This window comes from Manduca sexta, chromosome 23, assembly GCF_014839805.1.
Source record: "Manduca sexta isolate Smith_Timp_Sample1 chromosome 23, JHU_Msex_v1.0, whole genome shotgun sequence".
Taxonomy (NCBI): domain Eukaryota; kingdom Metazoa; phylum Arthropoda; class Insecta; order Lepidoptera; family Sphingidae; genus Manduca; species Manduca sexta.
This window is the reverse complement of record NC_051137.1, coordinates 1,493,409-1,518,442: the sequence shown is the minus strand read 5'-3', so window position 1 is coordinate 1,518,442 and position 25,034 is coordinate 1,493,409. Positions and strand designations below refer to the sequence as shown.

Here is a 25,034-nt window from a genome sequence, read left to right as displayed (position 1 = left end):
TTTCCTTGAATGGCTATAGGTTGTTATCACAAAATACCAAATATTCTTAAATTAATAAAATTATATTCTTAAGTCAGCACAAAAAGAAATTATTTTGCATTGAATCCAGCTATGAAAATTTTATGGCGCACTTCCCCCGACTCACCTTACAACATTAAAATACGAACATATACATAATATTATAATGCCCGTAAGCATCTTTATTAATCTGTTTAATATGTTAATAATAAAATATTGGGTAATGAACGTATCATTATAATGCTAAATAAATAAAATATTAACAAATTGATAGACAGCGTCATGCGTTAGGCACTTTATTTTCAAAAAATTATACAAAAAGAAATTGTAGAATAATTCGGTTGATATTCCAAAAAAATATTTTATAATTGCTTAGAAGGATATATTAATTTGTCTATCTCCTCCTAAGTCTCTTCGTCTCCTAATAAGTTTTATCTCCTCATAAACACTCTTACGTGCCTATGCATCAGGAATACGATAGCAGTAGTTCAAATGATGTCGGATACAATATTAAAAAATATAACAGAAGCAGTAATAGATGGATAGAATGTAATGACATCAAAGCTGAAGACTTCGACATAATAACCAGCAGAATTAGTCATGCTAGCGAAAAAATTACGACTCGAAAACAACAGTGGTATATTGTTTTGAAAAACATAACCGCGTCTTATATTTCAGTCGTGAATTTTCTGAAACGGGGTAAAGAAAAAGAGACGTACAGAAAGTTGTTTCATAGGCATAAGAGAAGAAATGAGTTTTTTGTCTACGGCGTCGGAGATGCGGGTAGAACGAAACAGCTGGTCGCTGAGAGGGAGTGGTTCAAACGAGAATATAGTAGGCAAGTGGGGGAACCAAAGCCTGAGGATGAGAATGTTTTGATGAAGAAGGCTACGGATGGATTGATACGGAAATCAAAGTGCATTCCGTTTGAGCGTATTTGCTATGCGCCACCAGTAAGTTTCTTGTGCAGCCAGTAGCTATGCAATTCAATATTATATACTTCTTACGACTTGATGGTTATGAATACAATGATAGGTATTAACGGATATAAGCTTTGAAAATTATATATTTTAGTTAAATCTATGGTAGTCTATTCTTTTTGTCAATCGGAAATATTATGCTCCGTGTTTAACGAAAAACGTAGAGAATTAGATTTTAATTCTTTTTTATGAAGTTGCGCCACGTGTCAGAACTGGAGCAAGTAAGTTGGAAGGACACTCCACTCGCCATCACCTGTACTTGCCCCGCCGAGTTATGCAAGTGTCCAGATAGGAAGAACTCAATATTGCCGCCAGCAAAGATACCATACAGTGAGTTAAACTTCAATTTAATGAAGTGGAATTCGGTATTGTTTATTTTTATGCAGTGGCGACCTGAAACGACGCGAGGTTTGGAACGGTAGCATAAACAAAGTCCTCGCTTTAAAATGTTTGGTAAGACTCAACAGATGAGATGACTCAGGTCCTTCGCATAAGCATGAGGTCCCTGGAAGGTTGTTCCCTTTGACGCTCCTATAAGGTAGCTTCTGCTTTCGCTGTCAAAAATATATTTGCCTTTTTTTACTACTTTCGCGGACTAAGCGAGCTATTACTACCGCTCATCTTAAATTTCATTTTCTTCAACATAATCATCACGGTTACCACTTCAGTTATTTTACATGGTAAGCCTTGAGGCTGTCACAAGACTGAAGAAAGATGGTTATTTTTTAACTCGGGCGTTTTTACTTCGGAGCATCGGCCAAATATTTTACCTACGTGAATTTCTTTGTATGTATGGAATTTCAGAAAGGCGTCCCACATTCTTCGGCATAAAACCTTTTTGTTGGGCGATTCGTTTTATGAAATATCCCAAGCCGGCGGGCACGTTGATACCCAAGCTTGTGGAAGCAGCGAAGAAAGAGGCTGAATACTATTCAAGTCCACAGGGTAGGAAAGAATGTAAGTCACAATATTGATAAGGAAACCGAAAATTTCGATGACTTACACAAATAAAAAAAAATTGACTGTACCTTCTTCTCAAATAAATTATTCTGATCAGCCTTACACCGAAGATAAGAGATCATTGAAAAGTTGGTATATAGAAAAAGGGAAACAAAATCCTTTTTCTTTCATCTCCAGATGGATTAGGTAAACGCTGAAACTTATCCGCTGATTAGTAAAGAATTTCCTAATTGCTCGTATTCTTTGCAGTGAATGCAAAGGGTCCGGAGTTTTGTATGTCGGGTTGTCTACAATATCTAGTATCGAGCATGGCCGTGGATGCCGCGTGAGTCGAGCTTCTTTATATTTTTCACGACTGTACCTACTACAGTTCTTATATGTGTATGGTGCGGTATATCGGATTCTATGAACATCTTCGGAACCTAAGCAACCTTGCCTAGCATACTTTGGTACTAAATAATGTGCGACGGTCATGTTTAAATACAAAATACTATCGTGAAATATTTCTTTACCATAAAATTTTGTTCCGCTTCTGTCTTACTATATGCGGCTTGCTGATTTGCTTAAAGACCCCTCCTTGAGAAATTCGTTCCATACTTGACGGCGCGTCGTATGAATTACCAGCGGGAAAATGTAGATATAATTTCAGTAAAAAACGATTTTAAGTGTTTTTAAATATTTTAAAGTACCAAAATATTCCTTATTAAATTATCTATCTTAAAGTGTTGGTTGCAAATTAAAATGATGTGTGGTTGTTTGGAAGAGATCCTTGGAATCAACAATTTTAGTGGCATTACAAAAATTTACAACAAACGAAGTGCAGATAACATATTGGAGATTAGATCTTTATATTAGAAGCATATATCGGAATAGGGACCTTTTTAATTATTAGTATTAATATATACTTTACAAGGATAGCGTTCAGGGGTATTGTAATTGTTAATATATGATCTGAACGTATCTTGCAGTCTCGCAGCTGAAATTGCCAAAATGCAAGCGAAGGTCGACGTGGGCGGACTAGGAATGTTATTGGTAAAGCCATATTTATCCTTTCCTATTCTTTAAACATTGTGCAACTTGCAAGTGACTGACAATGCGAAGCCATTGTAATGCATGTAACGCGCCGTAACGTTTTCCTGTACGCCCCCACCCCGCCTCCAAAAGTTATGTAACTCTAAAGTGTAATTTTTTTTCTAATATTCAAAATTATGTTACTCAAAGTACCGGAAAGTTGTACAAAACCTTTGTTATTGTTTTAAAATAAAAAATAAATTACATAACGCTTTGTACGACGTACAAAATAATTAAATAATTGTGCAGGAAGAAGACGTCGGGGAGTCTGTATCGGCGGAGGTTTGCGACGAGTTCTCTTGCACTGGTGAGTCATATTTAAAATTTGTGTTCAGGCTATGGATTTTTTGTTACATCTTTGTATAGAAGTATCATAATATAATTTTTACCTGCAATATTTCTAGCTATATTATTTAGGTGTAGAGACCTGCAGTTTGAAGTTTGTAAACATATTTCGAGAGTGAGTTCTTCGAATAAAAAGTTACAATCCAGCTACAAGTCTATCTAGACTCCAAATTTTTATTTTAATGTTTCTATACTGGGATAGACTCGGCATCCCAGTATAGTAACATATATAACATATAACAGTATAAATAAATTCTATATCGAATTAGATCAAAGTGTTATTTTGAATTTTCGTCAGTCAAGGTACTGACGTTCGCGAGTCTCAATTTAAAATTACTCGCAGTGGCCACACAAACAGAAAACGATCCCGAAACTGGCGAGTTGATGATGGGAGACTACAGCGCCGTGCTGTACGGCTCCATCGATGACTCCGTCATGAACGACGTGGAAGGGATGAAGTTGCAGATCTCGACTTATTCTCAGTATGTCTATTGTACGCATTCGACTTTCTTTTTGGGGGAAAAATGCAATCACCACAGCCACGGGAATTCCGAGATGATTGAGCGTTTATGTTGTGGTCATTAGTAACCAAACGTTGTATCACTCAGAAAGATGGTAAACTTCGAATATTTGATTTTCTTCTTGTTTGGCCATGTGGTACCATTGCGAAATACTAATATGAAACTGTAGCTTTTCGAGACGATGACGATGAATAATAGAAGTCATTCACAACCCCTGTCTTCTAATCTTTAATTCCTTTACTAAAGATCAGCAAGCTTCAGGCATAAAAGATGATTTATATAGTATGTGATACTTCACTCGATGATTGTTAGTTGATCTATATTTAGCAATAAACGAAAACCAGCGCTGTTTTAATCCACTTATTATCGTTTTCAGTGAGCCGCCTGATCCATGCGCGTTTAGTATTAATAAAGTATTACACGTTGAAGAGTATGTATGTTTTTTTTATTAAATAAGATGCGTAGGTAATGTGATATTTAAATTCTAATGATTCGTTTCAGAATCAAGCAGCATATCTCTAAAATCAAGGAGATGTATTCGACGATGTCAGCGGCACGAGGTTTGTGTAATTTATTTGGTAATTGGTGTCTATTTGTGGTAATTTCAAGAACCTGTTGAAATGATCTAATATTATTGTTTGTTTTCCAGAAAGCTATTGCTGCAAGTAAGTTTTAATTCAATTAGCGAGTGAGTTTCAACTGGAGTATTTGTAGTTTTTGATCGAGCTTCTAGAGTTTTTATATAATAAATACTAATATTCTGGGAAATAATATAATTCTATTACGTTACAGCGATGTATCATGTCAATTCAGAGGATTAAGCTTTATTGAATCATTAGGAAGCATGTTAGGAAAATGCAAATGCAAGTCAGTCTCCTCAAAAGAACAGGATATGGAAAAGGATAAGAAAGTAGAAGAGGCAGCAGGAGATGCCATACCAGAAGAACCCGAATTTGTCTGCCCGCCGATATTAGAGAGAATTGTTGAATTAAAAGGGGAAGTTAATGATTTTTTCAAGAAATATTTCAAAAGGGTCGATACACCTCATCCGTGTAGAAAGAAGTTGTCTATTAATGTAATAGACAAAGACGTAAAACAAGAGCCCGGAAGACATACGGAACAGGAAACAATACACAAAGCTATAGAAAAAAATGTTAAACCAGAAACAACACTTGGGCAATTAGCTGAAAATACAATAGGAAATACAGCATTCGAAGAAAGCAAAAAGGAAATAATAGAACAGGCCGACCTTAAGGAAATAGACATAATAAAAGAAACAGCACTCGAAGTTATAAACAAAAACATAAAAAAAGATGCATTACTTAAAGCCACAGAAAGAATACAAGAGACAGCTTCTAAAGTGAAAAATAAGAAGGCGTTACTAGAGACAACATTAAAAGACGTAGATAAGGATATTAGAAAGGACATAGAACTTAAAGTAAAAGATAATAATGTAGTAAAATATGTGGCACTTGATTATATTGATGAAAATATAGAACAAAATAACAGACGTTTTGAAGATTTAGCTTCATCTGATCTCACAAAAGAAGTAAATATCAGCAAGAAAATACAAAATGAGAAGTTATTAAAATCATGTAGTTGCCTAGAGAAAGCTGCTGTTCGAAATGAATTGCACTACCACAAAGCTGTAGAATGCTGTGTAGACAAGAATGGTAAGAACAAAAAGGCTATTTCCTCTCATTTGGATCATATGACATTCGCAACTGATAGAAATAAGGATAAAGGTTCAGACAAAAACGTTGTTAAATCTCAACCACATTCTGGAGACAAATTAAGCAGTACAAAAATTAAAAACACAGAAGAAGATATAATTAAAGAGATACATAAATCCTCTGTAATCAATTTTGTAAAAGACATAAAATCTTCATCCAGTAAAAGCTCGTCAGTAAAAAGTAAGCGCTCTTCTATCAGTAAATTAAAAAAGCCTCCATCGAGTTATTCACGATCGAGAAGCAATTCCGAAGAATTTAACAGTAGTGGAGTTTTAACTATGATATCCAGAAAAGTGTCGAACTCTGGATGGAGAGGCTGGTTCTCATTTATGACAGAAAAAGATAAAGATACAAATGCAGGTGATAACGCGAAATCTAAAAGCAGTATGCGTACGTTGGGAAAAGAAGAAAGTAAGGAAGAGCCAATAAAGAAACATGATAAATTTGTAAAGAGCATATCTGAAAATCACTCGTACTATACAGACGAAGTGGTACAAAATGTAGAGTCGTTGCGACATCTCAGCAGTAGTCAGATCACGGGTAGTGACTCCAATAAATACGATATTAAAGGCCAAGAAACTGAACCAGTTATGCCAAAACATTACCGATTTTATTATTGAATATTTTTGGAAACAACCAAACTCTTTTGTTTTGACGTCTATTGACGGAAAGATTTCGATGCAATATTTGAAAGATTCCTGACAGCAAATGCCAAAATACTTTGTAAATAAAAATTTTACAATCACAAATATTGCAAGTGTATATTTTAGAAGTTATTAAAATAAATAAAATCATGTGAAGTCACTTTGTAAATAAAATAATAGATATGACGGACTGGCTAACAAGGAAGGCTGAAGCAGAAAGGGAATGGTTCAAACAAGAACATGAAAGACAATTTGGAAAACCGCCTACGAGTGATCAAGATGTCGCGCTAAGTAAAGTTGTGGCGAAGTTGGAAAAGTTATCAAGGAAGAAAGTATGTGAACGGAAACATTTTGTCCCTAAGGTAAGATAATTTAGATATTTTACTTATGTATACGTCACTTTTAACTTCCTCCATGTTGTTTTTATGGCTAAATAACCAGACGCTTAAATAGTTTGCAGTTAAATTAGAAATTAGACGCTTAAATAGTTTGTTTAAATAGCGCTACAAATAGGTATTCTTAAAGATTAGCAATAGTACCTAGCATATATTAAATAAATCACGGCATTGCACAGAGCTCTTCACACTGAGACAAATCGTCTCATAATAACATCACAATATAAGTTCCTTGTCTCCTCGAAGGTGGAGCTACCGCCACCGCTAGCGTATGTAGCATGGGACGCTCCACTAGCCCTCCATTGCGTTTGTCCCACGGGCGACTGTTCTTGTTCATGCAAAGGCAATACTTTATTGCCTAGGAAAAGACTTCCAATTAGTAAGTATGAGTTTTGATTTATCACCTACCTAATTAGGCATCATGGAGTCTTAACAAAACTAGTGATTAAGCAATAGTAAAAATGCATGGGCATGTTTTTATAGTATGCCAGCATACGTGGAAGTAAAGCTAAGATGATGTTAAGTGATCTCTCCAAAAGAATCATCGATAACCACCCTTTGGCTTTTAAGATGATACAAAATGCAGCATCAAGCTTTTACTCCACGTAGATTTTCTGTCAGTTTTAGTACTCTACCAACCGTTTTTTATAAACGATCCTAAACTCAATCTTCATTCCGCTTCTAATATTGAACCAATCAGAATTTGTCATTTGTCAAAGGAACTTTTTGATTTATCCATTTTTAAAATAGATAGAAAAAGGGATTGGGATCGTTTATTCAAAATGGCGCTAAGTGGAAATACTGGAAATGAAATTGCCTAAAACAGCCTCCGCTCTGACATTTTTTTTTTCTGTAATCTCTGATTATTTGTAGTACCTCGCTATAACTGGTGGGGTGTGAGGCCCATTCTATGTAAGTTGCACATTGTGAAACGTCCGAAACCAGCGGGTGATTTAGTGAGGAACTTTGCTGAAGCTGCGAAGAAAGAATCCGAATTTTACAAGAGTAAGCAAGGACGTGAGATTTGTGAGTTACCCATGTGATATGCATTACTTTTGACTTAAACAATTTTCAATTTAAGGAAAGGTCAATTTGAAATTAGTTTTGCTGCTTTCTTGATAAATGATGAAACAATTTACGACCAGCCGGCAGCTTTGCAAAAAGTATGGAGATATATTTTAAGTGTTTTTGAATATTGAAACCATAATAAATTCATAAAATAAATAAATATATAATATCTCATAAAGCAAAACTGTTCGATTTCCTGTCAGTCTCTGGCCCTCATCAGTAGAGTCGGACTATTTATACTACCAGTAGTTACAACTGCTTCTATTATTTCTATCCGCGTAGATTGTTTATTATATTACAGCATCTAATTAACATCTTTCTAGTGACAGAACGTGGTCCTGAATTTTGTCTATCAGGATGTCTCAAGTTTTACATTACGAACAAGAAGATACAAAAGGAGTAAGTTAGTATTAAGGAGGAAGGAGTAGTAGTAAGGATTATTATTTTGAAAGGTCTCGCTGATGTTCATTATTCAAAGCTTAGAATTAGTTAGTTAATAGAGAATGGTCGAAATCCATAATGTTCATTCACGTGATGTCGCTGGAACGTTATTAGATCAAAAGCGTATCAATGTTGGTAGAACTCATCGACCTAAAAAAAAATTCAAAAGGCTGTGACACACACACGTACTCATGGATTTAATCATCTAAGGGTTAGGCAGAAACGATAACCACATTTCGATGTATGTGTCATCCAGTGGTGGATTAGCAGTCTTAGCCGCTCTAGGCTCGGGCCTAGAGCGGCTAGGCTAAGGGGCGGCACACGGCCTCGGGGCCGTGTGCCGCCCCTTTCTCAACACCCAAAATAGTGATTTAGGAAGCAGAGCAGGAACAACTCGATATCACTTTTACTGACCTGGAATTTGAAATCCTCGAGCTCAGGGAGGTGGAAAGTAAAATTAAAAGATTGTAATTATCTATTAAAATGGAATATAATGTGGCTCGCAGTTTCGTGAAGGTGATAGCGGAAATGAAAAAAAAAATGGTGACTGTCGACGCACCGGCGGAGGTGCAAGAAGTACAGGTGATGTGATAGTCATTCTGGATGTTACCGTTAGTTTAATTTCGTCAGATGAGTTTTATTTTTCTTATTCACGTCCTGAAGACTATTCTAGAGGTTTTCTATCACAGTGGTCGATCAATATTTTGGACATTAAAAATACATCTTCATTTTAAATGTCGTAGCTTCCAAAGAAGAAAAAATGTCTCGGATTAAATTATAAAAAGTAGCGTGTAATGTTTAGGTGTAGCGTAGTGAAAGAAATTTACATAAACGGACAGTTAAGCTAGTGCCAACAATTAACACATTAATAAATGGACGAAAACTGTATCGTCTTAAACATCTCGTATATTACTAAATGATTTTCTAGGACACGAAGAAAGAACAGATGGATGGATGGAAAGATCGGATATGCGATCAGTTTCGCTGTACTGGTAAGGAAGGCTATTGTCATAGTATATTTTTGAGGGAACTTGGTACTCACAATTATATTTGGAAGGAGATGAAATCGAGGCTTAAAAAGAGTGCTCACCTTCCGGTAGGCAAGGGCTTGGCTGTGCCTCTGGCATTGCTTTAGTCCATGGTGCGCGGATGCTACTTATTAGGCGGACTGCTTGCGCGTTTGCCTACTAAGGCAATATAAAAAAAAGGAAATATGTAAATTAAAATAACATAGATTCAGGTTACCCAAGGATCTACAAAAAAATAATGCATTAAGGTTATAGCTTAAGGTCCATTTTTCATACATTTTGTTTCACCTTTAATCTGGGTAACTAAACAAGTATTGACAAGTAAAGAATTTAAATTCACGTCTAGTTAGTGATTAGTTCTCGCAGTTGAAAGAAAAACGTAAAAATAATTAATATGCATGGATATTTCGGCCTTTAAAATTTAATACAACGAAAATTAACTAGACGTGAATTTAAATTCTTTACTTGTCAATACTTGTTTAGTTACCCAGATTAAAGGTGAAACAAAATGTATGAAAAATGGACCTTAAGCTATAACCTTAATGCAAAAATTTTATCGATGAAAAAATAAGTTAACGTGATGACTTGAAGGGTCAAACAATGGCTTAGTATTGGGATATAATTGTTTCAGTATCAACTCAGTCGCAAGTTGACGGTGATGGTGAATTCATTATCGGAGATTATTCACATCTACTATTTGGCATGCCTGAGGAAGAGTTCCTCTGTGATATAGAAGGAGCGGAATTGAATGTAGCATCGTATAAAGGGTTCGAAACTTTATATAGGAAAAATGTATTAGTAATAAAGAAGATTAAAGTTTGAAATAAATTCCAAAACTCTAAGCTCCATAACAAAACTTTGTATTAGAGCTCGAAACAATGATGTTCGTTAGCTGCCTATTGGTCCAAGGAATCAGAGTTGGATATTTTATTCTATTCTTAAATATTTAAGAAATGTATATATTTTTGTTAATGATCAAAAATAATTGCGTCAATGGTTTCTATTTTCTCATTTGCTGTACACAAACAATATACTTCGCAATAATGTTGAGTAGGACATACAAGAGGCGGTACATTTGTCCGGGACATGACGTCAAAATGTAAGAGTGGCTCAAAATTATATATTGTACTACTTCAAATTTTATGACGCAGCAGTCGCGTTACTTATTCTCCGTCTTTGGTAAACTGTAGGACGAGGACAGTGAGGTAGAGAACCGCATGCTACAAATTACAGTAGGACGTTATTTTACAATGGACATTACATTACTGCGTTTCGAGTCGCGAGCGAGAGGGAAATATTTTGAGGGTTAACATTACAAAATACTGTAAGATACGCATTGAAGCGCCGAGCCTCACTACGCCTTGCCTCATTTGAAGTAGGACGTTGTACCGGCTCAATGCTAAAAAGAGGCTACTCTTACAAACTCTTTTTTATGTCATGTCCTACCCAACTCTACTTCGCAAACAGATACCGCTTTGCAATTTAAATCAAAAGAGCATAGACAATTTCTTTTATTTTTCAGACCAGTCTGCGCGCCGCGGGGATCCGTTTTTTTGGGCGTGGTTAAAACAGCTGACAAATTATTCCATGTAACTGAGTAAGTGTTCATTTAATACAACGTTATGTAATACTTAGTGATATTTAAACACTTTTTACAGATTTTCTTGTGGTTTTTTATGTTATAATTTGCTCCCGACGTTTCCCTTCGTGACCATGAAGGCTGCAAAGTTTTTAAAACGTCAGGGAAAAGTATAATACAAGAAACCGCGAGAAAATCCGAGAAATAGTTTTATTACAATGTCTAACATTCGCAAATCGTAAACATAAGAATTCATTACACTTTTTGCAGTATAAAACAAAGGATATCGCAAGTAAAAAAGGACTTGATCACATCCATTTTTGAAATACAAGGTGTGTATTCATTTACAAAAGACTTGCTATGTATGTATATTTTTAATAAGTTCAACTATGAACCCAAATAGAACATGTCTCTTTTTTAATTTTTAACGTATAATGTATAGACAGAAACAGCGATATAATTTTTATAAAAGAGTAAATTTTTTTCCTTTATTGGTAAGGAATAAATTAATATTTTTTTTGGAAGTCTAATAGTCTTGGAATTATGAGCTGCTAACATTTACCTCGATTGTAATTTGTACTGAATGTATATTTTTGGTTGCAGAGAGACATCTATCTAAGTGAGTATCAATTATTAAGTTAATATTTGAAATAGAGAAAATACTACTGTGTTTCCCGATACTATAACGAATAATAACTTATTTTTTGCCCTCATATATTCTATAATGGTCATAAAAAAATATGACATCCAATATCTAAACGCATAGCTTCAAGAAAACTGTTATTTAGTATTGTTTTTTGATTATAATTATACTTCTTCCTACAGAGCTAGTCAGTATGAATGTAAAGATCTACCAATCGAAGTGCCTGAAGGTGTTTGCGAATCTTTAGCAGATGTGAGAAGAAAGCGGAGAGAAAAGGAATGTCTTGAAAAAAATAAAATACCCGTAGAGGAAAAGGTTCAAACGCAAGATGCTACGTGTTATTGCAAATTTAGGTATAAGCAGGTACCTAAAGATATAGTAAAATTAAAGAAAGAAATAGAACTACCCCAGGCTGCTTCGCCTGTTAAAACTGCGTCGGTTACGGCGCCTGCGCCAATGCCACTTCCTTCTAAAAGCAATCTAAAACCCCCAGAAGAAACGCCATGCCCACCGTGCGTGATCAAAGTGCGTTCAAAAATTAAAGAAAATAAGTCCTTATCGGATGCAGGCAAAAGGGTTAAAATTGATTTATCACAAACAGGAAAAGGTAGTAAAGAAAAAGTAGAAGTAGGGAAACAAACTTCATTTATTGGTTCACTCAAAGTCTCTTACGGTGAAAGCACTAACTTTGAAAATAATAATATAAACACTGGCACGCCAGGAGGGGGCAAAAAGTTAGGAGTTCGTTTTAGTAAAGAAGTCGCTACAGATATTGTGCCAGAATTCTATGGGCATTTTGATGCTGAATTTGACATTGTCAGCCAGGAAAGTAGCATAAGTCAGATGGACAATATTGTTGAACCGTTCAAAGATCAAGATAATCAGACTTCAGTAGAATTAATTAATAAAGTTATGAAGGATGCTTCAGTGCTTAGTGAACCAGAGAAAAAACTTGTGCATAAAACTATATCAACAGTTAGAAGTGTGGAACTAGTTATTTTGCGACCTAATGCGGAGTGTGCTAAAGGCAACATTTCAACTTGCACTAGTAATACGCGAGTTTCGAGTTGTACGCCTTGTAAGCAAGAGGAATCAACAAAACCGTTTACAGGAAATGAAAATACGGTCAGTCCTGATAAATTTAAAACTCAACTGCAGGATGCTCTAAAAGCTTCAAATGAACTTAATTTAAAAGATGATTTGAAAATATCTGATAACAAAAAGGAAGATAATTTTTCAAAATTAACTAATACAACGCAAAATATGAAAGATAAATCGGAAATCGAAACAGAAAGTATCGGAAAGGTACTTAAAGAAATGAAAAAAACATATAAAGATGGGACGTGTCAACCATGTGACAAACTTTTAAAAATAGCAAAGTATATAAATAAGGCTTTATCAGAACCATCAGAAGATGCGGAATCTAAAGAATTACAAGCAAATGGAGATATTAAAGAGAAAATCAAAAGCACAGGAAAAACTAGTCCAACCAATTTAATGGAAGGCCCTTCGGCACCCAATGATAAAGTAAAAGATATAGACGAACAAGTAAAACCATCAGCTGCTGAGTCAATAGAAGTTATTGACGGAAAAGATAATATTGTTAAAAAAGAATTATCAAAGACTGAAAAATTAAAGGTTTCAAGTACAGATCATAAAGTTGATACTTTAACTGAGAAAATCAGCAGCAGCAGTAAAGATAGTCTTTTACAATCAACCACGTTAGAAAAAGACGTATCTAAAGTTGATGAGTTGAGGGAAATTTCGAGTAAAACATCTGATATTGATTCCCAACCTCAGAAATTAAGCAGTAAAGGTAGGGTTTCAGAATTAGAAGAGATGGAAAAAGAAGCATCTAAGATTGGTGAATTCAAAAAGGAATTCAGTACAGATTCTAAAATTGATGGCCAAATTCGAAAACCAAGTTTTGAGGGTAAGGTTTCAGGTATGTCAGAGGTAGAAAAACATATATCCAAGACTGATGAATTGAAAGAGGGGTCTAGTATAGAATCTAAAATTTATTCTAAAACTGACAAATTGAGTAGTGAAGACAGACTTTCGGTATTAGCACAAGACAAACAAAGAGTGTCGCAAACTGATAAATTAGAACACGAGTCTATAACAGGATCTGAAGTTGATGATATACATAAAGTGAGAAGTAAAGATGATTTAAAAGATGTCAAAAAAGTAGTTTCCGGAACTGATGAAGTGAAAGAGGCATCTAATATAGAATCTTATATAGATTCTCAAGTTCAAAGACCAGGGAGCATGGGCAGGCTTTCAGTAGAAGGAAAAAAAGATGCATCCGGAGTTGAAGATTTAAAAGATATACAGACAAAAGGATCGATGATTAATACCCAAACATATAAAACAAGTAGTCGAAATGAACTACCAGAATTATTAGAAGTTGAAAAAGAAGTATCAAAAACAGACGGGCCGAAGCAGACATCTAGTATAGAACCTAAAACGGATTCCCATGATTTGCAATTGGGCAGTAAGGGCAGAATTTCTAAAACTGTAGAAGTAGAAGAAGATGTATCTAAGGCTGACGAATTAGAAAATATTTCGGGTGCGGGTTCTAAAATCGATACCCATGTTCATAAACCGAGCAGAACAGAGGGTCCTTCGGAATTATCAGATGGCAAGAAAGCATCCAAGACCAAAGAACTAGAAATAACATCTAGTATAGAATCTAAAACAGATTTCCAGGATTCACAATTGGGCAGTAAGGGCGATATTTCAAAAACAGGACTAGTAAAAGAAGATGTTTCTAGATCTAAAGAATTGTTAGGTATTTCTAGTGTGGGGTCTAAAGCTGATACCCAAATTCATAAACCAAGCAGTACACAGGATCTTATGGAATTACCAGATAGAAAAAAAGGAGTGTCTAAGACTGAAAATCTTAAAGAGACCTCCAGTATAGAGTTAAAAACCGAATTCCAAGATCAAGATTTAGAAAATACAGATAAATTTACGGAAGCAACAAAAATAAAAGAAGCATCTAAAGCTGATGAAATAAAAGATACATCTAATATAGGATCTAAAATTGATACCCAAACTCGTAGCCTGAACAGTAAAGGTGTATTTCCAGAATCAATAGACATAAAAAAAGAAGTATCTAAGATTGAGCATTTAAAGGAAGACTCTAGTACAGAATCTAAAATGGATTCCCAAATGTTGCAGTAATAAAGTTTATTTTACTTTGACTTTGCTCAGGTAGTGATTTAAAATAAAATGACACGGGTGCTCTGTACGAGATCTGTATTGCAACTAACTTAACACAAAAAAATATAACGCTTACACATTCACGCTTGTGACTCGAACATCCCGCCCACCAAAGGACCTAGTCCTTTACAAATACTTTAAATGAAAAAGAACAAAAATCTAACAAATTACACAATATTTTCTAACATGAGAATTTAAATAAACAGAACTTAAAGTATTATGAACAAAACTTAATAAACAACAGCTTAACTACACATTGTTATACTATTCAAGCATTATTATCGATTGGCAACGCACAAATTTTAGACAATGATCGTTTAACTATTCCGTTACGACACTTAATACTGTAAACTCTAGTAAGACCATCTTCGCCTGGATGTTTGGCTATAATTCGACCTAGCGACCATTTTCCAGGCGGTAGCTGATCATCCTTTAATATGACTATATCTCCAATCTCAAATTCCCTTTGTATTTTCATCCACTTTGGCCGTGTCTGCAGTCGTGACAAATATTCGGTTTGCCAACGATGCCAAAAATTTGCTACTAGTCGTTGACTTAGTTGCCATCTGGATAGGTAACTAATCTTTTGTTCACGAAGGTCTGGATTAGGTATTGTAACAGGTGCTTCTCCGATCAGAAAATGTCCAGGAGTTAAAATATCTAATTCTGCGTTTGTTGTGTCAATTGGTATCAGAGGGCGTGAATTGAGGCAAGCTTCAATTTGACACAAGATGGTTGTTAGCTCTTCATAGGTCAAGTGAGAATCCAGAATTCTTCTCAAGTGATACTTGGTGGATTTTACACCCGCTTCCCATAGTCCACCGAAATTTGGGCTGTATGGGGGAATAAATTTCCACTGCGTTCCGTCTGCTGCCAGGATATCTACTAGATGACCAGGTAAATCTAAATTTGCTTCTTTCCATGCCGTCTGTAATTCTTTATTCGCGCCGACAAAATTACGACCATGATCACTCCATATTTCAGTACATCTTCCACGGCGGGATACAAATCGATGAAATGCTCCGATAAATGCCTCAGAAGTAAGGTCACTTACTAACTCTAAATGAATAGCTTTTACAGCCATGCAAATAAATATTGCTATATAAGCCTTTTTGGTCTTGGCTCCTCTTCCCTTTGACATCAAAATTTGCAAAGGACCCGCAAAATCTACTCCACTATGTTTAAATGGACGAGCAGGAACAGTGCGAACTGAAGGCAAATCTCCCATCAGTTGAGTTCGTGATAAAGCTCTGTGTTTAGCACAAATTATGCATTGGTGTATGCATTTCTTAATTACAGTTTTCACTCGTATTATCCAATATTTAGACTGAATGTAACTCAACATTAATTGTATACCACCATGTAAAGTCTTTCGGTGTGCTTCTGCAACTATAAGATATGTGAGATGACCGTTTGTGTCCAAAATGATTGGATGTTTTTGATCATAGCTAAGATTTGAGTTTCTTAATCTCCCGCCCACCCTGAGAACATTATTTTCATCAAGGTAGGGATTCAAAGTTTTCAATTTACTTTCTTTTGATATGTTCCTTTTCTTCAATAAATTTTCTATTTCTTTAATAAATTCTTCTTTTTGTGCTATTTTTATACATTTTAATAATGAAGATTCTAATTCAGATGTAGTAATTCCTTTGTCTATATTTTCAGGATTCTTCTTATACCTTAGAAATCTTAAACTATATACTATTGTTCTTAAAAGTTCTTGCAATTCATAAAACTTTTCAAAATTTATAACTTTGCATTCTTCGGTTACTATTTTAGAATTTACTACTATTTTTTTTATTTCTATCTCGGTAGGTTTTACGTTTGGTTTACTGAGATTAATATGCTTCTTCTTGAGCCATTCTGGCCCTTCCCACCAGAATTTATTATCTATTAGATTTTCTAAATAAGTACCTCTTGAACCTAAATCTGCTGGATTATCAATAGACTTTACATGAAACCATTGTGTATTAGACGTATTATCCAATATCTCAATAACACGGTTACTTACAAATGGTTTCCATCTTTTGGGGTCACCCAAGAGCCATGACAAAACTACAGTAGAGTCCGTCCAAGCATAAATTTGGTTCTGTTGCAACCTCATGGCCTCTCTCACTTGCGTCAATAGATTAGCAAGAAGGAGAGCACCACACAATTCTAGGCGTGGTAAAGAAATAGCTTTGACTGGTGCCACTCTTGTTTTGGATGCTATAATACCAGTTTTTATATCCCCATTTTCGATTTCTACTCTATAATACACTACTGCACAATATGCTTTCATGGAGGCATCACAATATCCGTGTAGCTGTATTTTATCAATTTCTTTGCCAGTATGTATCCATCGCTTAATTCGTATTCTATGTAAACTATTGAAGCTATCTCGTATCTTTTCCCATTCTTCTGTATGGATCTTTCCAACATTTTCGTCCCAATCAAGTCCTTTCATCCATATAGTTTGCAATAAAATTTTGGCAGGAACTATTGCAGGTGATATCCAGCCAAGAGGGTCAAATAAACGTTGTAAATCTGCTAATATGATTCGCTTTGTAGCAATTGTAGACTTGGGTGGTAGTTTTATTTGATATGAAAAAGAATCAGTGGTCATATTCCAAGATAGCCCTAATGTTTTGATTATGCTTTCCTTTATCAATCCTTTGTTAATACTAGCACTCCTTAATGATTCCGGAATTTGTTCTATAAATTCTTTACAATTTGATGCCCATTTTTGCAATATAAATCCTCCAGTTTTTAACAACTCTATTAATTGTTTGCTTGCTTCTATAGCTTCTTCTAGGGTTGAATGTCCACTTATGCAGTCGTCAACATAAAAATCTTCAGACAGTATTCTTGCACCAATAGGATATTTACTTTCTTCATCTATTGATAATTGTTGGAGAGTTTTAATGGCTAAATATGGCGCTGAAGCAGTTCCAAATGTAACTCTTAGCATTCGATAATCTTCGACTTCTTGTGTTGGATCTCTTCTCCACAGAATACGTTGATAATCTAAGTTGTCTTTAGCAATTAGTATCATACGATACATTTTCTGAATATCTGCGATGAAGCAAATTTTCTTCAGACGGCATCTCATGATTAAATTTCTTAAATCTTCTTGTAATTGAGGTCCCACTAATAACATATCGTTAAGAGAGGTGTTGTTTGAACTCTTACACGAAGCATCAAAAACTACTCTGACCTTAGTGGTTTCACTGTCTTCTCTTACAACTGCGTGGTGTGGTAGATAAATTGCAGGTTTATCTAACTCTTCTTTAGGTACCTTTTCCATATGATTAAGTTGTATATATTCTTCCATGACCTTAGAATATTCTTCTTTTAATTTTGGCTTGTTTTCTAACTTCCTTTCTAATTGTTCTAGCCTTTTTAATGCAATACTTCTTGTAGATCCTATATTTTCTGGTGATGTTTTAAATGGCAATGTAACTACATACCTCCCCTCTGCTGTTCTAGTGTGAGTTGTGTGGTATATTTCTTCGCATATTTTTTCTTCAGAGGTGAGTTTACGTTTTGTTGATTCATCAATGCTCCAAAGATTTTTCAATAAGGTGTCCATGTTAACATCTATGTGGTGATGCATCACTACCACATGATTGTTGGATCTTATAGATTCTAAAATGTTGCCGAACAATATCCAACCAAGGCTTGTTTCTTGAGCTGAAGGTGAGCCTGGTGGACCTTTCACCAAATTATTTTTCACTATCTCTGTATATACATCAATGCCAAGTAATAAGTCGATTTTACTCGACACGAAGTATTGTGGATCGGCTAAGTAAAGACCGTCTAAGTGAGACCACATCCTGTTTGGTCGTATTGAAGAACTTGGTAACTTAGACGTGATACATGATTTTAATACGTATGCTCTGACAGGGGTATTAAAATGTTTATCATACCTTGATATAATCTTCAGCTGTACTACATAATTTACTGAAGTTGTGGTAGCTCCAACACCGGTAATCGAACCTTGTACATGAGTTTTCTTGAGTCGAAGCAGTTGAGTTGCGCTCTCTGTTATAAATGATGCTTGCGACCCAGGATCGATCAGTGCTCGTAATGTTGTCTCCTGACCAAATTCATTCTTGGCTACTACTAATGCAGTTGCTAATAATCCTCTATTCTGCTTACATGCGAAGTTTGACACGATTGACTCATCCTGAAGAGCTTCTTGTATGTTCTCCTTAGCGTGCATTGTTGAAATTCCAGGTGTATTATTTATCTTCTCAATTTCCTGTGAATATTGTTTCTTCTTATAATGAAGAAGTGAATGGTGACGCTTTCCACATATCTTACAAGAATTCTTCTGTCTACAATTATACACTGGATGGCCTGATGATAAGCAGTTGTAACACAGTTGATTGGTTTTAACGATCTCGATTCTCTTTTCTGGATCAAATTTCACGAATTCTTTACAATGGCATAATAAATGTTCTCCGTTACACAATTTGCAGGCTACTTGTATGGTGGTGGTATGTAATGAACGTGTTTCTTTATTTATCTTTTGACAATTTAATGGAACTTGAGTCGTTAATTCTAGAGTATGTATTCTATCCACCAAAAACGTAATAAAATTTGTAAATGTGGGTAATTCGATTTTGTACTCTCGACTTACAAATGTTTCCCACTCCGAATGTGTCTCACGATCCAATTTTTGCACTGTTAGGAAAATGATCATAGGATCCCAACCAGTCGTAGAAATATCTAAATTATTTAAACTATGCAAACACTCTTTTGTACTGTCGATTAGTGTTTTAATCTGCATTGGTAAATACGTGTTCACTTTTTTCAATGAAAATAATCTTTTTAGGATAGAATTCATTATAAGTCGCTTGTGGCTATATCTCGTTTTTAAAGTATCCCAAGCGTTTTCATAATTTCGTTCAGTAGTTTTAATATGTTTGATCGCATTTCTTGCCTCGCCTGTCAAACATGATTTGAGATAAAATAATTTTTGCACGTTCTTTAACTTCTTATTATTATGCACTACAACCGTAAATGTATCTTCGAACGATTGCCAATCTTCATATGCGCCCGAAAATGTAGGTAGATTTAACCTTGGTAGTTTGACCTCAGAGTCACTCAATTCTTCTAATTGTGATGATGCATTCTGAGAGGAGTCTTCTTTTTTCTTTTCATTTAATGACTGGAGCATATCTATCATATCTGACTTCAAATCCAAATAAACTTCTTCGCACTGACTGTACAATTCTTCTTTAAAAAATGCAATATTCTTACGCTGTTCCTTCTTTGTATTCTTCAGAAGATTTTGGTATCCATTTTTATATGAATTCCAATAGTCTTCTAAACTTTGTAATCTTGCTTCAACGAAACCTTTAGTCAGTCTTATTTTCGGTGCTTTCTTAAAATTTGCTTTAGTCTTCAATATATTGTCTGTTAGGTCTTCTAAAATTTCCAGTGTTTGTTCGAAAGATGCCATTTTATAACTTGTTTGTTTAATCGTCGTAAAATATTCTCTCAGTAATAACTATTGAATGCACAACACGAATATAATTTGTATAGCAGCAGCCGAGTGTTTCTATTCATCACTAATGAGCTTCATATAGAAAAACGTATCGGCGACGATCCCTATTGTTTCGCCGGCCGGTTCTTCGGTTTCTTGTATGCGGCTCGTTTGGACCATTTGTTGCAGTAATAAAGTTTATTTTACTTTGACTTTGCTCAGGTAGTGATTTAAAATAAAATGACACGGGTGCTCTGTACGAGATCTGTATTGCAACTAACTTAACACAAAAAAATATAACGCTTACACATTCACGCTTGTGACTCGAACACCAAACTCGGAAACCGGGTAGTAAGGACAGACTTTCGGAAACACCAAGAGTAAAACTAGAGGTATCTGAAGCAAATGAATTAAAAGATGTTACGAGTATGGAATCACAACTAGACGCCAAAACTCACAAAACGATCAGTAAAGAGGGTCAACCAGATTCCATGGATCTGAAAAAAGCACTTACTAAAAATGAGGAATTAAAAGATGTTTCTAGTCAAGGATCAAAAATGCGTGCCCAAGCTCAGAAATCTAGCATGACTGAAAGACTATCAGGATTAACAAAGGTCATAAAAGAAGTATCTAATACCGATGAATTTAAAGATGTTTCTAGTACGTTATGTAAAATTAACTCCAAGACTAAGAGACCGAGCTGTATGGGTAGGTTTTCAGAACTTTCAGAATTAGAAAAAGTTTCAAAGCCTGATGAATTAAAACATAGTCTGAGTCATACTGATACCAAAACCCTAAAACCAAAGAGTAAGGGTTGGTTTTCAAAATTAAAAGAGAAAATAAAAGAAAAATCTAAGGCGTATGAATTAAAGGACTCATCAGGCATCATGTGTCATAGTGACTCCCAAGCGCAAAAACCAACCAGTAAAGACGGTCTTTCAAAGTTAAAGAAAGAAGTTTCCAAAACTGATGAATTGCATGTGGTTTCGAGTATAATGTGTCATAGTGACTCTGAAGTTCGAAGACCAAGCAGTAAGACTAGACTATCAGAATTAACAGACAAAAAGAAGGAAATATCTGAGACTGATAAAGTGAAAAAGATCTCAAGTACAGAATCTAAACTTGATACTGAAACAGAGAAACCAGGCAGTAAGAGCAGAATTTCAAAACTTGTAGATAGAAAAGTAGAAAAAGAAAAATCCGGAACTGATTACTTAAAGGGTATCTCAAGTATAGAATCTAAAGTGGATGCTCAGATTAATGAACAGGCCAGTAAGAGTGGAATGTCAGAAATTGCCGATGGAAGGAGGAAAAAATCTGAGGCTGACGAATTACAAAAGATCTCAAGCATAGACTCGAAAGCTGATACTCAAATTAAAAAACCAGGTGATAAGGGCGGAATTTTAGAATTTGCAAATAAAAAACAGGAAAAATTTGAAACTAATGAATTACAAGAGATTTCGAGTATAGAATCTACAGTCGACACTCAAATTCATAAAACAAGCACCAAGAGCGGAACTTCTGACTTTGCAAATAGAAAAAAGGTAGAATCTGAGACTGATGAATTACAAGAGACTTCTAGTATAGAATCGAAAGTTGACACCCACATTCAGAAACCAGGCAGTAAGAGCCGAGTTTCAGAATTTGTAGACAGAAAAAAAGAAAAGTCTAAGGCTGATGAATTTCAAGAGACCGCGAGTATAGAATCGAAAGTTGATACTGAAATTCATAAACCAGCTAGTAAGAGCAGAACTTCAGAAGTTGCAGATAGAAAAAAGGAAAAGTTCGAGGCTAATGAATTACAAGAGGTCTCAAGTATAAAATCGAAAGTTGATAATGAAATTCATAAACCAGTTAGTAAGAGCAGTATTGGCACCAAAACTCAAGAACTCAGCAGTAAGGGCAAAATTAAAGAATCAATATTTAGAAAAAAAATTAAATCGGACACTGACAATTCAAAAGAAACCTTGAGTATAGAATCTGAAGTTGAAACTCAAAGTCGGAAAGCAGTCACTAAGGATAGTCTGTCAAATTTAACAAAAGTAAAAAAAGATGTATCTCAAACTGATGAGGCAATAAAGAAATCTGCTACAGAATCCGATATTGAAACAAAAACTTGGAAACCGAGTAGTAAGGATTGGGTTAAAGGTTTAACGGAGGCAGATAAAGAAGTTTCCGACACTGAGAAACTAAAGGAGGTTTTCAGTATTGAATCTCAAGAAGATTCCGAAGCTCGAAAACTGAGTAGTGAAGTTGGCATTCCCGAATTGAAAGATGTGAAAAAAGAACTATCTAAGACAGAAAGGTTGAAGGGCATTGTAGATCCTAATGTTGAAACTCACCCTCCGAAACAGATCATTAAAAATGGTTCCCAGGGATCAACAGAAGTAGCAGTAAATGAGTCAAAGTCTGAGGTATTGAAAGAAGACTCGAGTATAGAATCTAAATTTGACATTAAAACTAAGAAACTGACAACAAAGGGAGAATCTCCAGAATTAACAAAAGTGGAAAAAGAAGTTTCTGAAGCTGATGAATTAAAAGAGCTCTATAGTAAAGATTCTAAAATTGATGTGTCAAAGACTAAGATGAATATTGAAACCCAATCACAGAAACTAAGCAATAGAGACGGTCTTCCAGAATTAACAAATGTAAAAAAAGAAATTTCTGAAAGTGATGAATTAAGAGAGCTCTATAGTACAGATTCTAAAATTGATGCTAAAATAGAGAAGCCTAGTAGTAAGCAAATTCTCCCTCAAATAAAGAAGGTAAAAAAAGAAGGATCTAAAACTGACCAATTAAGAACGAGCTCGAGTGCAGAATCCGGTGTTAGTACCCAAACACAGAAGTCGAGTAATAAAGAAGGTCCTTCAAAATTAACGGATCTAAAAAAAGAACCATCTAAAACTAACGAATTAAAAGAGGTCTTGAGTGCAGGATCCGATATTGGTACCCAAATCAAGAAACCAAGTAGTGAACTAAAAGCATCTAAATTGACAGGCGTAAAACAAGAACACACTAAATTGGATGAGTTGAAAAAGATTTCTAGTACGGAATCAAAAACTGATACTCGAAAGCCAAGCACTAAGGAGACTTCACAAGAAAAACAAAAGCAGGACGCAGCAGATGTGACTAAAGGACCAGGTATAATCACTGATGGACCTGGTATAAGTAAAGATACAACTGGCAATGCTCAACCTAAAAACGATGATACTAAAAATGCGCCAAAAGACACCAAACAAGAGATACCAGCAGCTGGGCCTTGTCCTGTTAAAAAATTGACTAACCTAAAAAATACTATCAAACGTTACTTAGTACCAGAAGATATACCTAAAGTCTGCAAAGACGCCGCTTGTCAACCGTGTCATAAACTAAAAGGATTAGAAAAGGTTGTACATAAGGCTTTTTCGGATTTAGAGCATTCTGAAATAAAAGCGGTAAAAAATAATACTGAGAAAGAATCGGATGCTAAGAAGAAAGCGGACGTCGTGATATCACAACTATCGATAGAGGGCTATAGTGGAAGGGTCAACGCATTAAATCAAACGCTATCAACAGAATTTGCTGAAGCGCTTCTATGTGCTCCTAAGCTTGACGAAACTAATAAAATTTTAGAATCCTACATAAACTCAGACCATAAACTAAGTGAAAGTAGTAGAGTCGAAAACTCTGGTCTCCAGAAACATAATGTAAGTAATACGATACAAACTAACAAAATTGTTAACCCTCGAGATTTTTATCTAACTCCCCTTGAAAAACTAATGCAATTAAAAGAATTCATTAAAAACTACGTAATGCCAACTGGTGCTAAAAGGTGTGTAGATTCCTCGTTTGAGTCGCATAAGAAACCCGGACAAATAAAAAAAGATGTCGAATCCGTAATATCACCATTCTTAATTGAAAATAAGGGAAAAGTTAAAGCGGTAAAGAATCCTCCACACATCAACTTAAAAGACATTGCACAAAATGGTCCTACGCCAGTCAGAAATAATATAACAAAGAATATATCTAACAATAATACTATGTCGGGTAAATCAGTACCCATTCTGAAACTTGGACCATCACATAAAAATATTAAACATTCCGAAAAGCTGAAGCAGACAGTCTCCTTTAAAGATAACCCTGAATATAATTGCGACGAATGCAAATATTGTAAATCTTGCGACGATTACTGCTGTAAGTCACAGAAACACAGTTTAAATAAAAGTGAATCTTTCAACAAAAATTTGGGAGCTTATAATGTTACGTCTCACGAGAAACTCAATACAGCGTCACTATCGAAACGCGGTAGGAAAAAATCTATTCGCAATATATACAACAAAATGTCACATTTTAACTGGAAATCATTATTTTCGTACACATTAGGAAAGAAAAATTTTGAATTAGACCAAGTATCGAGCGAATATATTGGTGCTAAGAAATCTGATGCAAATGAGAATGTGTTTCAAAATGTTTGTTTAAAATTGAGTGAAGAAGAGATTTGTAGCCGCGATTTAGACTTTAAAAAGAATGTTGGTACTGATTTGAAATCTTCTAGTATAAATAAAGATTGTGACATGATTGTTCGAGAAGTTGTGTATGACAACAAACAGTATTATGGTAATGTCGAAGACTCTGTAAGTTCAACGCAAAATTTGAATAAATCTTACAGATTTTATTTTTAAATTTATGGAAGTTATATTATCCACTATAATAATACGATAACTTCATGTTTTATTTTTAAAAATTATCAGTGAACTTGGAAAATAAAGAAATGGCGTCTTTATGCATTTGCAGATCAAGTGTTACTGTATATTTTTGTTTATATATTGTTTTTTTTTTGGGTTTGATAATAAAAAAATATTTTTTCTTTTTATCTCATTTATTATTTTACCACAAGGACTAGCTTAAAACTAATTTGTAACTTAACGAGA

General features: G+C 34.9%; 3 protein-coding genes across 3 annotated transcripts; 2 read left to right on the top strand and 1 right to left on the bottom strand.

Moving 5' to 3' along the window:
- The first annotated feature begins 234 nt into the window (after positions 1-234).
- LOC115443431 lies at positions 235-6,269 on the top strand. The gene is made up of 11 exons (XM_030168830.2): positions 235-971; positions 1,193-1,328; positions 1,803-1,955; positions 2,208-2,283; positions 2,927-2,990; positions 3,279-3,336; positions 3,718-3,856; positions 4,272-4,325; positions 4,397-4,455; positions 4,545-4,560; positions 4,688-6,269. The coding sequence occupies exons 1-11, from the start codon at positions 480-482 to the stop codon at positions 6,246-6,248; spliced, it is 2,808 nt and encodes a 935-aa protein (XP_030024690.2). The 5' UTR covers positions 235-479; the 3' UTR covers positions 6,249-6,269.
- On the top strand, positions 6,261-24,976 carry LOC115443422. The gene is made up of 12 exons (XM_037441957.1): positions 6,261-6,634; positions 6,914-7,046; positions 7,541-7,693; positions 8,059-8,134; positions 8,683-8,758; positions 9,105-9,168; positions 9,836-9,971; positions 10,727-10,801; positions 11,054-11,115; positions 11,387-11,402; positions 11,609-14,600; positions 20,460-24,976. The coding sequence occupies exons 1-12, from the start codon at positions 6,455-6,457 to the stop codon at positions 24,783-24,785; spliced, it is 8,289 nt and encodes a 2,762-aa protein (XP_037297854.1). The 5' UTR covers positions 6,261-6,454; the 3' UTR covers positions 24,786-24,976.
- Positions 14,671-20,449, bottom strand: LOC119190306. The gene has a single exon (XM_037441958.1). It carries the CDS (start codon positions 20,098-20,100, stop codon positions 14,920-14,922), a length of 5,181 nt encoding a protein of 1,726 aa, XP_037297855.1. The 5' UTR covers positions 20,101-20,449; the 3' UTR covers positions 14,671-14,919.
- Positions 24,977-25,034: the final 58 nt, after the last annotated feature.